This window comes from Sinocyclocheilus rhinocerous, unplaced genomic scaffold (genome assembly GCF_001515625.1).
Source record: "Sinocyclocheilus rhinocerous isolate Xijiao unplaced genomic scaffold, SAMN03320098_v1.1 scaffold317, whole genome shotgun sequence".
Lineage (NCBI taxonomy): Eukaryota > Metazoa > Chordata > Actinopteri > Cypriniformes > Cyprinidae > Sinocyclocheilus > Sinocyclocheilus rhinocerous.
In genome coordinates this window covers 20,650-38,330 of record NW_015633534.1, presented here as the reverse complement: position 1 = coordinate 38,330, position 17,681 = coordinate 20,650, and the positions used below count along the sequence as shown (strand labels likewise).

At 36.0% G+C, this 17,681-nt stretch overlaps 1 protein-coding gene across 1 annotated transcript in view; it reads right to left on the bottom strand.

Annotated features, from left to right (window-relative positions):
* LOC107744235 (SH2 domain-containing protein 3C-like) overlaps positions 1-17,681 on the bottom strand; it is a 54,495-nt gene that overhangs the window by 34,471 nt on the left and 2,343 nt on the right. The window contains exons 2-3 of the mRNA XM_016557763.1: positions 15,700-16,417; positions 6,841-6,880 (exon numbers count right to left, since the gene is read on the bottom strand). Of these exons, the coding sequence (XP_016413249.1) occupies positions 6,841-6,880; positions 15,700-16,417 (758 nt within the window). The remainder of the gene's footprint in view (positions 1-6,840; positions 6,881-15,699; positions 16,418-17,681) is intronic.

Sequence of the window (17,681 nt, the reverse complement as noted above, 5' to 3'; positions counted from 1 at the left end):
AAACTAAGCATTAACACATGTTAGACTGCACCCCATAAGCACAATCAAGCCTAGAAAAAAAACAGTGAACCACCCCTGCAGGATACTCTGCAGGATAGTGGCCCTCCAGGAGCAGGAATGGACACTCCTGTTTTAAATCCACCATTTAAAACCAGGCAGCTGGTAAGACATCTGCATGGCTGTAAGGATCACATCTGCATTTTGCGTCTATATATGTGCATATTTGGTTCTCTAAAAAGCTTAGCTACTGAGCGTTGAAGCTTACAGTGTCACCTAGGGAAGCCACACAATGAAAAAACAAAAGATATAATTAGACGAGACCCATTCTGCAAAGAAAGCTCACTGATGCTATTGTGCATTTGCAGATAATCCGGTAAGAACATGTTCATTTCATGTTGAACGCTCATCAGCCTGAGACAATGGGAGGATGAATGTCAAGTTGAAGCTATTAAAGAGTAGAAGATAGCATGTAATCCAGTGCGTGGGTTAACATCATGTGTTATGGTGTGTGTGTCTCATGAGAGCATGAAATGAGAAAAGGATTTCATGTTATTACCACACATATGATGAGGAGTCTCACATGACACACACATGGTGACACACATATGGTGACCACAGACAGATATTTGTGACTGACAAGGAAGAGAAGAAATTGTTGAATAAAGTTGCTAATTTGTTTTCTTTGCGCACAAAATCTATTCTCGTAGATTCCTAAAATTAAGGTTGAACCTCTGATGTCACATGGACTATTTTAACGATGCCCTTACTTCCTTTCTGGGCCTTGAATATGGTAGTTCCCTTGCTGTCTATGCAGGGTCAGAAAGCTCTCGGATTTCATCAAAATATCTTAATTTGTGTTCTGAAGATAAACGGGTTTGGAACGAAATGAGGGTGGGCAATTACTGACAGAATTGTCATTTTTGGGTGAACTATCCCTTTAATCTCATGGCTAGGAGATAAACAACTGAGTCATTAAAGAGATCTTAATTTTTCTTACTTCTTTCCTACTTCTCTGCCCTAGTTCTCTACTTTCTGTGTTCCTTCTCTATTTCTTGTTTTCAGTCTCATGCTGTTGTGTGTATCTATGCTGATCGTGGCATTTCCTTCACAACCCCTCCTCAAGTTTTCATTCAATCTCTCTCTCTCTCAGTTAAATATTAATTACACAGTGAGTGTCCTGCAGGCAGGGTGCAGTGGTACAATGGAGAGGAGCTAGACTCTGTGAGCAAACTGATAATGAGGAGGTGGAGGGGGTTCGTCTCTACCTCCATCTGCCTACAGGGCCCGAACACCCTCACCTCCCCCTTCCCATTAACATTAATGAGCTTGGCCCCATTGGAATTCTGGGTATTGTAGTTTGCGTGTGGTATGGCTCTAGCCCAAGTCGTTAATGCTTTCGCTGATCAAGCAGTTCGGTCATTTGGTTTGATCTGTAGCAGTAATAGAAGACCACGAGAAGCAAGTTAGCGAGTGAGGCCTAGTGAATTTACAGGGCTAATCAATGCAGAGCTGTGTAGTGATTTGATTTAAACAGAATAGCTGGCTGTTTCGGTATGTATTTCCATGCTGAAAAACAGGAGGGAGGGGGAAAAGAGGGGTATCACAACCCCCATCTTTTACCAGCTGGGTCTACATCAATTCATAGCCTGGATGTTCTTCTCTCTACTTCTCTTGTCTTCTTATGCATCACTATTACTATTGCAATTTTTAAAACCTCTAACTATGAGAACTTGAATCATGTGGCTTGTTGAGGAGAATTGCACTGTTACTCTTCTAAGCATTCTGAATTATGATTTTTGCCTGGTGCGCAATAAAAACACGCAAAACCACCCATAGAATTACACTGAATGAAATATTACTACTACTGGTACTGTAGTACTGCTAGAGCAGATCCGCTTTGGTATATTTCAGTAGAATTTTCAGTAATACAACTACCGAAAGGAAACTGCTAATTGGTGTTAGCGACTAGCAGAAAGGTTAGGAGTTCAATCCTAAGGTGCTGGGAAAGGTGTGAGATCTAGGAACAGCCGAGATAATGAGATGACAACCCAGCAAAAAATAAACATCAGCATCAACGGCTGAATGAATGGAAGAATGCAATTACGAACACCTCAAGAGATCACACATGTCTGGGCCTCTGGGAACATTCTATTCTGGCATGAATGGTCGTTCATCTCTGTTTCCAGTCGAAAGAGCTGTTTTTTGCCATTACAGTGAACATTCAGGGCAGAGACTCATTTTTAACTCAGACACCATTAAAGTTTCATATTGTGGCGGAGAAGAGTGCGAAGGATGGCATCCAAGAAGTGGAGGGAAAAGCTGTGCATCCAATAAACTACTACAATAACCTTCTGCAACTAGTCAAATTAGACTCATGGCAATATGGATAGGGTGTTCGACATGCCTAAAAACTCCAAAAACCATGAATACATTTACAAAAGGATAAAGAAAGTACAATGAACAATTATGGTACTGTTGTGTTGAAGTGACATGTGGCCAAGTATGGTGACCCATACTAGGAATTAGTGGTCTGCATTTATCCCATCCAAAGTGCACACACACAGCAGTGAACACACACACACACACCGTGAACACACACACAGAGCAGTGGGCAGCCATTTTTTGCTGCGGCGCCCGGGGAGCAATTGGGGGTTCGGTGCCTTGCTCAAGGGCACCTCAGTCGTGGTATTGAAGGTGGGAGAGAACGCTGTACATTCACTCCCCCCACCTACAATCCCTGCCGGTACGAGACTCGAACCCGCAACCTTTGGGTTACGAGTCCAACTCTCTAACCATTAGGCCACGACTTCCCCATGACTTGCCACTTGACATTAAAAAGAAAAAAAAAACATTTATTTTTAGTGATTCTGAAACGTACAGAACAGTGAGCTCAGTGTAGTCTAAACCAGAATTTGAGAAGAAAAATGAAAGTGATGAAAGCAAGCAAGCAATGAAGTCAAGACAGTTCTTCTAATTTTACATCTTCATCTTACCTTCCAATATGGAATAAATTCATAATGACACTTCAAAGTGAAGACCAACTGATCAGCAGGATTCATATTGAAAATGCTATGTGCTGCATTGTTGACAGTTTGTATATCTGCAGTCCAACTGGTTTTCCATTTTGAATGACGAAAACTGACTTCTGCCACCTTCTGGTATAGACAGTTATTTCCTCTCAAGCAGGCGCATAATGTACGTGCAGGTCAGGGGCGGACTTACCCATTAAGCAAAGGTAGGCGACCGCCTTTGGGCCCCCAAAAGCCAAGGGCCCCCTAAAATGCTTTTCATATAGGATATGCGCATTAAGCGCAGACACGCGAATGTTTGCAGTTTACGGTGTTTATTGCGGTGTTTACAACCGTCCGAGTCTGTGGCGCCTGCAGCTATACGGCTGTACGCACTGTGAGTACCATGAGCGCTCAGACTGACCTCAAATTTGCCCCGCGAACATTTCAGCAGTTATTATAGGCCTGTGTCCTGATGATTTGAGAAGGCTAAATTGATCAAACATAGGCTATAGGCTATGATCAATTCACTGTCTGCCGCTGTACTTTACTTAAAAAAACAAAAAAACTTACATATTAACGAACAAAAAATACTCCAAATGTTTTTCTAAATTTACTTTATAAAAAAACGAAACGAAATATAATCACTTTTCCATTACATACAAAACTATTTTGAACTATTTTAATAGCTGAAACAGTAGTATAAGCTTTTTTGGGGAAAAGGGGAAAAAAGACGGGCTAGATTTGAGCCCTGTGCAGGGCTTTAATCCACTTCATCCAACGCTGTTTTGTTCTCATCTGTGAGCATGCTCTTGATATATGTATTTTAGGTGTGTAACTGTATAATTGCCTTTTCATTATTTTTTTCAGTTTTATTTAAATTTGTAGTTAAAACAACTAAAAATAAATGTATTTTAAAGTTTAGAATTAGACAGCACACAGGTTTATGCTGAAAACAACAAAATGGAACCTCAAGGTTGATCTAGGAAAATGTGTGCAAATGTATAGGGCCCCATTCCTATATTTTGCCTGGGGCACCCAATTCACTAAATCCGCCCCTGGTGCAGGTTGGCCATTGGATATACAATCTAGAAATGTTTTTTAAAGGTTCTTTACACTTAGTAACAGTTCTATTTAGAACAGTATCATCCTGGAGAACTCTTACATTGTGAAATGGTTCTTTGTGTTAGAGTTTAGGGTTCTTTATTCCCACCTTTGTGTTTTTCAAATTTGTAACCACCAAAGTCGCCTCATTATTAACTTACTGGAGCTCAACCATCCAACTTCTCAGACTCTCAATGCACTCCCAACATAAACGGCCTATAAATTGTAACTTTCATAACTCTTTTTAGATTTTTAACAGAATATGCAAGTTGAGCAGCTCTGTTCAGCTGAGGATACTTCTCTCCTCTTCTTCACTAAGTAACAGAGATATTGGATTTATGATTGATATTGTTAGAGTTTTCAATTATTACGTGGGTTTATGCATAAACATGCCCAGTCTCAAAAACATTAAAGCTATGCCATGACACTGTGAATGTATACTGTCCGTTCACAATGGCTACTTTTGGCCTTCATAAACATTAATGCTTTTACTTAAACAAAGTGATATGAGACACTCTGCCTTTGGAGTGTGCCCAAGCACAAGTTTTTGGCCCAGATACAGGCCTCATCTTAACAAGCTGGTGCTTTTTTTCTTTACTTTTGAACCAAAAACATACTGTACGACCGGTGCTGTCCGAATCTATTTATAGTGAATCAAAAATGGAGTACTGAATTTAATTTAAAAAGACTTTTGGCATGATATGAAATAAAGAAAGAAAACAATAACAATCCGTATCATAACTGAAATAGACCAAATGCTATATTAAAACAGATCAACACAACGAGACAGTTTAACATGTTTTTTTTTTTGTTTTGTTTTTCAGGAATCATGTATGACATAAATTATCTGTGTTATCTATCTAAATTTATCTGTGCATCATACACCCAAATTGCATATTGTAATTTTAATAAACAAAATGACTTCTAACACAAAAATATAAATATAAAAATAAATAAATAAATAAATAAAAAAGAAGAAGGGAAGTCGTGGCCTAATGGTTAGAGAGTCGGACTCGTAACCCAAAAGGTTGCGGGTTCGAGTCTCGTACCGGCAGGGATTGTCGGTGGGGGGAGTGAATGTACAGCGCTCTCTCCCACCTTCAATACCACGACTGAGGTGCCCTTGAGCAAGGCACCGAACCCCCAACTGCTCCCCGGGCGCCGCAGCAAAAAATGGCTGCCCACTGCTCCGGGTGTGTGTTCACTGCTGTGTGTGTGCACTTTGGATGGGATAAATGCAGAACACTAATTCCGAGTATGGGTCACCATACTTCGCCACATGTCACGTCAAAAAATATTGAAAAATTCTGCTGCTGGAGACTTGCCATTGGCTTCTGAACTTGAATCATTAATGAGGTAGGTCTATTCAAGGTTTGGATGCTGTTTTGGGTGTGTCTTAGTAGTCATTTAGAAACATAATTATGTTACAAGTTCCATTTTTAATGGAACAAACACATGAGGATTGTTGCTGAAAAAAATGTAGTGCTCAGTCAGAAGACTGGTAAAGTTGTATACTGTCTATATACTGTCAAAATACAGAATACAAATTGTATTCCATTACTGATTCCAAATTACATGACAAAAATTGTACTTCATAATGTAATTCATTAAATTACAAATTTTTGGTAATATAATCCGACTACTTTTTGATACCTTTTAAGTTACTTTTGACATAACTTGTTTATCTAACATAAATTGTTGATTTTTTTTTTATAGGATAACCTATATTATAATAGAATACTATATTTATACTAAAATACAAAGAGAAATAATATATTCCCTCCGTTGTTAGTAACATCATGAAGTGCATTAAACATTACATTACGTCAAGGTGGTTCATAAAGAAACTGAATAATATGTATTGCGTGAATGATATTTAATCAATAAAAAGTAACTGTAGTCTGATTACGAAGTATTCAAAATGTAATCTAATTACAAGTACTTACTTTCTGGAATCTGATTACGTAATCCAGATTAGCCTTCAATACTACCCTGCATACAGTAATATGTTAAAAAATATGCCACAGCTTGCAGAGCTCAACATTTTTCCAAATGTTCCTTCCTCAAAAGTAATAAAATAACTATTAAATGGAACAACTAAGATGAATCAAGAATTCACATCCTTGAGAAGAATAAATAAATAAATACATGTCCACATGTGTGTCATTGTGTGTGAATGTGTCATTGACAAAGAGGAAGTTTCGCTATCTGTGTGCACATATTTTATGCAGTGTGTGTAAATGAGAATGTGTGTTCTGAAGGTACGAGGGTCATGTGGGTCTGGCCACAGCTAACCTTCTCTTACAGAGCTTCAGGAATTAAAGACCCGTTTGTAGCTCCATCTAGAGGCAGCGGAGTTCACTACACAGCAATTAAATGCAGAATCTAATATCTTAATGACTGCAAATAAGGGCCGGAATAGGAAGAACATTAATTTGCACCAAATCAGCACATACTAAAAGAACTCATTAGATTAATTTCTTATTACATCTCCAAATGGTGCTTTTAGTTAATGAATACAGGAATTGTGCCTAATTAAGCATGAAATAACCACATTCAGCAAGTTGTCAGGGACTGAGCCTGAAATATATAGCCTAAATCAAAGAACAGAGAGATTGAAGTTATACACAGATATATTAAAATAATTCCTTCCTTCTCCTTATCAAGGATGAGAGATTTAGATTGTTTGAATGACTTCTTGTTATAAGAGAAAGAAAAAAGGTCTTACTTCCACATATTCTCCTTGGTTGCCTGTGGTGTTCAGTTGTCTGTGAAAAGAAAAAACATTGACAACATTGTTTAATAGCACAAAATGTTCATATTATATAGTACGCCATATATAATAAACAGAGAGTCATTCAATTAGGCATAATTGCCAAATAAACCCTGATCAGAATTCCAAAACAAATCTGACTGTAAATTATCCCACTTTATGCACAGCTACTTACATTGCAATCTAAATGAATAAGCTGACATGAAAATTAATAGTCAAACTTATGTTCTTATATGATAAGAAAGAAAATTAGCAGTTGTAACACTGAATTACACAGTGTCCTCATACAAAAATACTGACCAATCAGAATCAAGTATTCCAGAGAAATGCATAAACATGTTTAAGCATTTTAAAAACGTTGACTGCCACCTCAGCATTAAACAGCATCAGTGAGATATGTAGTGAGATGGATTTCATCATAAGTTATTCCTATTGCAATTTTTACACCACAGGATGTGATATAAAAGTCACAGAGGAACTTGACCTTTTTTTAACATCCAAAGGAAGTGAAAAGCATGTTTACGTTCCTCCTACTGCACACTACATCAATGACAGGATGAAATGAGTTTCAACCAAAAAACAGGAAGCGCAGAGACAGAGCATCTGAACACAGTAATATGAATATTATTATCATTATTATTATTATTAAAAAACTTTATTAAAATGACACATGAAAGAATCACAAAGAAACACCTTTTTTAACCAATAAGTCTTTCTTTTCGGGCCAATAAAACAACTGTAAATGAGAAAGCAGCATTATTCTCAACAAAAAAAAAGCAAAAGTTCTCATCTCAAATGTCAATAAACAGTATATTCTGATTGTGACAACTTACCCCAACTATTTATGGGCAAGCTGTTATTGTCTTGAAAATAACAGTAAATATGTTCAAACGCTTTAAAAATGGACTTTTAAAAATAAACCCTGAGAAATACCGATAACAGAAAGTGTCTGGGCTGAAGAGATTTCAAATCTCAATATATTGCCCAGTGGCAAAAATACTTGGTCAAAATTCATGCACTCTCAGAAAAAAGGTACGAAAGTTGTCAATGAGGCAGTATCTCTTCAAAAGGTATACTTTTGTACCTTATTTAACCCTTAAAGGGTGTGCATTAGTACCATAAAGGTGTGCATATTAGTATTTCCACTGAACATAATAGTACCGTTTGAAAGGGTACTGCCTTAAATGACAAAGTGACAGCTTTTGTACCTTTTTTTCCCGTGAGTGTGTGAGAGAAACAAACTTGCTTTAAGCATGGGAAGAATTTTTAACAAGGCGGTATGATAAATGAGCAACAACAAATTCACTGTCAGATCAGGCCAAGAAACAACTTTCAGCATGGGAAAAGTTTCAGCAAAGCAGAAGTGTGTGGAAACCACTGCCAAACACATTGAAAAGACATTGTATGAATGCCCTCCACACTTCAGTCTAAGTCAATCAAAGTGAAACAAGGTGTGTTGAACAAAGATTTCTGTTCTGAAACACAGGAATGAAAGCAGTATAGATATACAAACAGGAAATGAAGCAAAGGTCCTTCACATGCTCAACAAATCTGTTGTTATTTTCTGAAGGTCACTAGAGTGGGTAGAATCATGAAAACAACATGCGAAGGAACATACCAAGTCAAAATATCTCCTGAGATGTGATTCAGACCCCAAGATGCTAAAACAGCACCCAGAACAGGACTTTCTAGACCAAAAATCTAACCATAGCATTTTAAAACTGCTTTTAGAGAGAGATTTTTTTTGCAGTGTTTAACTTACATTTACAGTTAAATACTGTAATTTCATTAACTGATATAATGTTACTGTACCAACCTATTGAAGTACTGAAATCTGTTTTGTACCTTTGTAATACACTGATAACCACCAAATGCAGGTGGTGATGAGAAAGTCACATGATGAACCAAAGCCCATCACAAGCAGCTTTTAAATAATAACATGTATAGAAGGTGTACAGTGTCATTCACACAAACACTAAACACCATAACGGGAACACACATGAAACTGAGATAATGCAATAAACATTAATTTAACAACATTAGGTGTAACATACAACCCTAATATACAAAATTGATAAGAAAAAACTAAGAAGAAACAGTTATTTCAACAAAAAAAACCATCAAATTTTAAATGTAACCCAGGGAATTCTGGGAATGTCAATTTATGGGTATTCACTGTAAATTATACAGTCTTTTTCACTTACAAAAACGGCATACTACCGTAAAATTACATGTAATGTCCAATACAGTTTTTCACCGTATATAGTAGGGGGATTTACCATTAACCATTTAACAGGTTTTTACTGTAGCATTTTTACAGTCTTTTACCGTTAAATTCACGGTCATTTTTTACAGTGTACCTCCATCCTTTCAGAACAATATGACTTTATAAAGGCTCCCTTCATTATCTTACCTATAGCAACTCCATAATGCATCTGAGCTGGTCTAATTGCATGGAGTTTGTTGACTGACGTCAGCACAATGGACTTAAATCAACCTATAATTAATCAACTGACCTTTGTCTTTGTTGAGGGCAAAGTTTAATGATTCATCAAGCCTATATCCACTGGGTGGCCCTGGCTGATGTCAAGTCTGAAACCTCTAGACTGTCCTTGCCTGTTCTTTACTCAAAAAAGCAATTTGTAACTTAAGATGACTAGACTAATAATGACATCACTTTACTAAGTGTCAATAACATCTTACTTTTGAATCAATATACGATAATTGTAGAATTCTTCCTCCATTTCTCCTCTCAGAACGCAGTGCATATTTAACTGCGAAAATATTGATGTGGTCCTCTTTTAGATAATAACATATATAGAAGGTGCACAGTGTCATTCACACAAACGCTAAACACCATCATGGTTACACACATGAAACTGAAATAATGCAATTAACATTCATTTAACAACATTAGGTGTAACACACAACCCTAATATACAAAACTGATAAGAAAAAGCTAAGAAACATAGTTATTTCAATAAAAAAACATCAAATTTGAAATGTAATGCAGGGAATTCTGGGAATGTCAATTTACGGTTATTCACTGTAAATTATACAGTCTTTTTCACTTACAAAAACGGCATACTACCGTAAAATTACATGTAATGTCCAATACAGTTTTTCACCGTATATAGTAGGGGGATTTACCATTAACCATTTAACAGGTTTTTACTGTAGCATTTTTACAGTCTTTTACCGTTAAATTCACTGTATTTTTTTACAGTGTAGGCACTCAAAGTGCTTTATATTGTCATACAGTAACAAAAATGCCATTGAAGAAAATCCCTATATACAGGCAATGATAAATTTATTCTGCAAGTGAAGTGGCAAAAAATAATATAATATTAACTATTATTACTATTAACTATTATTATTATTATTATTATTATTAAAACACAAAAAGTTGAAGCTGAAGCAGTGTCCTCTTAAAGACACTGAATACAAAAGCAGGAAGACTCTTAACACACTGTTTCCTGAAAACATTTCTCACATCCTCCAGCTGTGCTGGCTGACCTCACATCATTATCCTCCTCAGCCGTATTTACAAAAGATCTCGCTTGCAAACAACAAACCAGGTGTCGTTTATAATGAGCTCTGACTGAGAACTTAATTATAAGAGGACAATGCTTGGTTACATTTTATTTCGATAGTCCACTTTAGACATTCTATTAACTATAAGTAACTTTTTAACTACATGTCAACTACATGTCAACTAATTATCATTAATTTGCAACTACATGTCTACTAACTCTCAGAGTAGACTGTTAGGGTAGGTTTAGGGTTAGTAGAATAAGTTGACAAAGAAAGTGTTAGAAGATATTAAGCAGACAGTCTACTAATACTCTACTAACTGCTAGTTAACATGTAGTTGCAAAGTTACTTACTGTTAATAGAATGTCTAAAGTGGACTATCGAAATAAAGTGTAACCATATTTTTTTTTTTTGTAGTTATAGCTCTGGAAATGTGCTGAAATTGTTTGCTACATTAATAAATAATATATTTTTTAAATGTTCTACCCAAGACTGATTGATCAGAAGGTACACAAGTTGGTTTGAAGGGACATTTGAACCAAAAACAAAAAGACAAAACATTTACTCAAACTCATGTCTTTTCAATCCCTCATCTTTAAAACAAAAATGAAGATATTATTAATATTATCTCGTTGTCCATCCATTAAAAGTCTATTAACAAACAGAAGTCAAGCAAGCATATTTGAGCCATGATCTAAAAGTGGATCTGTCACCCATGGCTTTTCCATTTTGGCCTAGTTTTTGTTACATAAATAATGACACGGTGTGATATGTCATGTGTTGTTGTTCATCTGAAGTTTTATTTTCCAGATTTTAAGACCTGCTAAGGACCAGATTTTTATTATTTTATTACGTCCTGATATGGAAAGCCAGGGAATTCAATAGGGTGCCCTTTCTTTTTCACATGACTGTACATCTTGGATGGCCTGAGGGGGAGTAAAGTATCAGCAAATTTTCATTTTTGGGTGAACTATTCCTTTAAAAAGTATTTTCTGATGAATAAACGTCTTATGGGTTTGGAACAACATTTTCATTTTTGGTTCGACTAACCCTTTAAGCCATAATTTTAAATTTGATAATTAGTAATTTAACAAAACTCATTCGCCCATAGATACTTACTTGTTACCCTTGGTCTCTAAGGTCATGCGTTCAGGTTCTGTCATTTCCATGTAGTTCTTGGACCAGACGAATTTGGAGTCAGCGGTGAGGTTAGAGCACTCAAAATTCAGTGAAATGACGCCGTCATCGTCAACATTCACAACTATCTCGGTAGTTCCTGTGAGAAAGAAATGGCTTGTTGGATTTTGTTGAGAGTAGTTAAGTCTTGTTGATTTTGGTTTGTTTTTAGGGTTAACCTGGATTTAAAAACAACTCTAAACAGATTCCTCATTTGCAAAAGCACCCACTGTAAAGATTATGAGATTACGTGTAAAAAGAAAAAAAAAAAAGTAATTTTCAGAGGTATATCAAGTTATTTGAAGAGAGATCATGAAGACAAATGTATGAATTGTACAGAAGAAAAGGATAATTTTAATTTATTTCACATTGATTTCAATTTTATCTGCAGTAGCTTTTTTTGCAGTACAGTAAAATGTTATTTGATAAATTCTAGTTCTGTCTAGTTTAGTACCTGGTTTAGTCACTGCCTCAACTGGTTCTGTTGGATCTGATGCTTTACGTTCTATTAACTATAAGTAACTTTGTAACTATATGTCAACTACATGTCAACTAATTCTTATTAATTTGCAACTACATGTCTACTAACTCTCAAGAGTAGACTGTTAGGGTAGGTTTAGGGTTAGTAGAATAAGTTGACAAAGAAAGTGTTAGAAGATATTAAGCAGACAGTCTACTAATACTCTACTAACTGCTAGTTGACATGTAGTTGCAAAGTTACTTACTGTTAATAGAATGTCTAAAGTGGACTATCGAAATAAAGTGTTACCCAATGCTTTTGTGGCATATGCAGTTTGCCTGTATTAAAACACTGTTCAAGACAAGATACCATTACAGTGCCATGTTTTTTTTCTTCTTCATATCTCAAAGTATTATAATTGGATACCATAACTACACCATTTATGACCACAGTTCTCTTTTGTAAAGGCTATATTGAATTCAAAGTATACAGTGTGTATAAAGGACATTAATATTTCATTTTTTTAAGTTCACTATTTATTTATATTATAAATAATAAGCAATGCATCCACCACTGTCATCAAAATATAATAAAAATGTAAATAAAATAAAATAATTTAAAAAATAAATTACAAAAATTGTTAGAATTTTTCAGTAGAACTAAACTGTGAATAACCGTAGTGAATTTCTGACGTCTACTCTGCGACACAAACAACATACTGACAATGACAAACTCACCTTAGATCCTTGTGCAACTTCGTACTCAAACAACACTTATGAATGAATAGACAACAATAAAAACGTTTGTAAAAAAACAACAACAACAACAAAAAACAACAACAATGAAGAGTTTCCTAAAATTGTTCATTCAAGTTTCCCATTCTACATCTACGGTCTGTCAAGTACCTTTGGGAAGTTGAGAGGAATGAACAGCAGCTTTCCTTTGAATGTCTGTTCATCCTGTTGCTCTCTGCTGCCCACTAATGTGACTAATGTGAATTTATGAGGGTCACTGCTGAAACACTGTTTGACCTCATTGATCAAACATTCACAGGTTTGTGACCTCATTACCAGCCATTTACATGCCAGGAAGTGAAATGGGAAACATGGCTGAACCGAGCAGAGAAACAAACCTGATGTAAAAAGAGAATATCCAACACCATCATTGCCCAAAATCTTTTACATATCCCAAACATTAATAAATTCAATAAAATATATTTTAGTATTTTGGTATTACCATACTGGAGTCTAGGGCCCTTGAGATTAACTCTATTAGTATGCATGTCCAAACACACGGAGCAGGTCTTAATCTTGGAGCCTCTATCTCATGAGAACATTTCAAGCGTGACATCAATCCAGATGTACATGTACAATGAACAAGAACCGGTGTCACAAAGGAGCAGAGATAATATTTTACTGTATCACAAAACCACCATCACGGTATATGGTCAGACATGAGGATTAGTCTCATCTGACCCTATAGTGCAGCTACCTGATTTATCTGTGAAGAGTTTGTATTGCCCTAATAATGTCTCAATTTGCTTCATTATTAAACAGCACTGGGGCTTTTCACTGTTTGTATCACTCCGCTTGTGCATTTGGGATATTTTTCAGTTACTGTGGGTTACATTCGGTTCACCAGTAGGTGGCGATAAGTGATTGTCTTTCGAGCGAGTCAATGAGTCATTCATTCAAACGTTTTGTTCGTAAATTCTGAATGATTCAGGAATGAATCACACCTGTTGCAGCGAGACGTGCCAAGATTCATTTGGCTTTGGATTCGTATAGAATAGAACTGTGTTTGTTAGTGAAACAAAAATACAGAAATAAACCAGCAAATTGAATCTAAAACATAAGTTACTCAATATTAACTTCTTGTTTATTAAATTGTGGTTTTGCTCTTGTCAGTCCTGTGTTAGTTCTCATCAGTGTTAGGGAAAGTTACTTTTAAAAGTAATGCATTACAATATTGCGTTACTCCATAAAAAAGTAACTAATTACGTTACTTAGTTACTTTTTATGGAAAGTAATGCGTTACGTTACTTTTGCGTTACTGGTTGAACTGGATCATCGGAGGTCAGAAGCAAAGACATTGGTTAATAGAATGGGATTAAATACATAAAGGATATTTGTGTTGTTTAACATTTAATTATTGCAGGTTCGCGTCATATTCTGAGTTGCATTATTTTTATTCATTTTGAGGAATACTGAATCTGTGTGTTTTTTTTGTGAGTGAAATGGATGAATGCATATTCATATTTATTTTAGATCTACAGTAACATCTTCTGATTTCTCTCAACATTGGGACAGGAGAGCTGTCAGTCAATAAATTGGAAAAAAAAGTAACTTGCGTTACTTATTTGAAAAAGTAACTCAGATATTCTCTTGTAAATTAAAAAGTAATGCGTTACTTTACTAGTTACTTGAAAAAAGTAATCTGATTACGTAACTCGCGTTACTTGTAATGCGTTACCCCCAACACTGGTCCTCATAAAATCAAAGTCCTCATGAAATCAGAATTGACTTTATTTATTTTGTTAGCGCACATTGCTAGTCTTGAGGTGAACAATTAATGAACAAGTTAGTCCACTGATAAAAAAAGTTTGTCATGGTAATCTTTAATCAAAATCTGAACATTTGCTTCCGCTCTGGAATGGCATTTCTTTTCTGATGATGCCAGTTTGACGGCTCGGGCAGAATATCCATAACCATGCCCATCCAACCGTTAGGTTGCTATGAGTGAGAGACAGAGAGGAGGAGGAGCGCAAACATAAATCCTCGCCCTCTATTCAATATTCCTTTTCAGCTGGAAATACGTCACTACACTGAAATAAAGTGGGCTGCAAATTCCGATTCACGCAGACTTTAACGGTGTGGGAATTGAACCGTAAGGATTCAAATACAAATGTCCTCAAGTAAGTGTATTTGATATCAACATATTATCAAGTGAGATTATTTAAATATTCTGCTGCTGTGTGAAAGTGGCAATTCATTCATTCAATGGATTCGTTCACTGTTAACGATGTTGCGATGTTGCTAGCTGGTTCATTCAGCTTTGGCTTTGTTTGGAACGAATCGCGGTGCGGAAAAAACAGAAACTAACTGCAATATTGTGTCTAAAATGCTCAATATTAACTTTGTGTTTATTGAATTTTTGTGTAAAAATCACATTGCTTTTTGTCAGAACAGCATTCATGTGGCATTGCTGTATTTACATAGCAACACAAATCCATTTCCCAATAGCACTTGTTTTCAGTATGAAACACATTCAATATAAATACATAATAGTATGTAATTAAAATGAATTGTGAATGGCATTTAATCTTTAACGTTAAGTACTGTGCTCAGCTACTGTACTTAGCCCATACGAAAATTAACCATGATTTTATTATAGTAAACATTTAGTAAATTTTTTTGGGGGGCATATTGACTACCATTTGTATAACCACAGTTTTACTACAAATACCATGGTTAAACTATCGTTAGTGTAGTAAAACCATGGTTAATTTGTGGTTACTATGGATTAACTATTGTAACCATGATTTTTTTGGTTTTATTTGTAGTAAAACCATGGATAATTTTTGCAAGGGAGGGTATAAACAAACAATGAAGGTCAGATTCAAGAATCAAGAAACTGATTCTTACCTGTTAGGCTCTTTCTCTTCCTGACTGTCTTGTTTGCAGTCTGATCCTATTTTAGCATCTTCCTCTACTGCTTGCTTCTGCTCCACCTGACTGCCGTGTTTCAGAGGTAACTGAATCAAATCCACCTGGAGCTCCTCAGCATCCTTCATGGAGGTGTCTCCTTCTTTATGTCTCTTCTTGGGCAGCACTGGCTGGATGTCTGGCTCTTTGCTCTGACTTAGACCTGGTGAAGATTCTAGACATGCATTTGGTGGATCAACATGTAGCTTGGAGTCAACTAATGGCTCCTTATCTTCATCTTTCAGATTTGTTGAGTGTCCATCCATAGTCGGTGGAGGTGGAAGGTCACGATTCTGAATGTGATTATCTCTGGTTCCTGCAGCTGGCTTGTCCTCCGAGATGGGGTTCTCCAGGGCCTCCAGGCCCTTCCCGGAGAGTACGCTGAGAAGGGGGGAATCAACAACATGGTCCTGTGGAGGTCTCATGCTTTGACTCCGACTGAGGTTGGTTTTGTCCTTGGACTTGCTCTTCTTCAAGCTTTTGTCCTTCTTCGGGTGACGCGGCATGGTGCCCATGTGCGTGTACATTTCACTGGAGCTGGCGTAGCTCGGGCTGCGTGGATGCATGCCCATATCGTCGGTGGACACCTCTTTGACATCGTCCTTCTGAGTGTCTGATTTCCGCCGGAGGTTGGTGAGACTACCAAACCACTTGAAGCCTGAGAAAGGAGAAAACATGTTGTGTGTGCTGTAACACGGCACAGATTTCAGACTAAACCTCTCTTTGGTTAAAAAAAAAAAAAAAAGCTACTTGTTGTGGGCTGACTGTGCACCCCAGGGTCCCTATCATACCAAGAGTTCCTTCAATGTGAGAAAGAAACATGTAGCCCCTTAAGTAAACATGAGTCCTGACCTCGTCTGTGGGAAAAATTCATTGGTCCCTTTAGTCCCTAAAACAACCATTTGAACATTTCAGCTTCTCATAAATGAAGCCAGAATATTTCTTTCTGGTGAAAATCATGTGATAATAATGAACGGGGTAGGAAATTAAGATACTGTGCAAACAGGAAGGCAATTCTTAAAATAGAGTTTTATCATAATTTGTAATTTTTCTAGCATGACCTTCAATGTCAGGGCCTGAATTTTCTCTTTGTCACTGTTGGAACGTCTGTTCATTTATCTTAATATTTATAGCTCTCGGGGGACTGTCGACGTTTAGTCCCGTTCTGGTTTTGTTTCTTGTCAAGTCGTCTTGTGTTTTGAGTATTTTGAGATATCAGACAGATTGAAATTAATAACATATGGGACTGCTAAATGTGATGAAGTTCATAATGTATTGCTGTAATGCAATATAGTACTTGAAGAAGAAACACATCTACACAAAAGTGTAACTAATATTAAGGATAAAACATGTTTTGTGAGATGAAACAGTAACTTTTTGCATTCACAAAAATCAAATAATCTTAAAATTAATGATAAATACCAGATTTTATTTACACTTACATATTGGATTATGAGATTACAGTAAAGTGTACTTGAAGAAGAAACACAGCTATACAAAAGTGTAACTAATATTGAGGAAGAAAAATGTTTTGTAAAATAAAACTATTACTTTTCGCGTTCACAATAATCAAATAATCTTAAAATGAATTATAATTAATAATAGTAAAAATAAGTAGAATTCAACTGAATAAAAAATATATTCTCTGGAAAATGATATTTTTGTGTTTTTGATTTGTCAATTTATTTAATTAATTACTGATCAAAATGTATTTATGGATCAAAATAAATATTTAATATTTTCTACATTTGATATATTTACTGTTTTGTGTTTCATAGTAATAATTGTTAATCATCATACTGTTACATTTGAATGGTTACTGTTAAAAATTAAATATGTAGTGGAGGTTCTCATTAGGAAAAAGGAACAATAAATATGTTGAATAATCTTTTTTTGTGGGGGGGGGGGTAGATGCGTGCTTG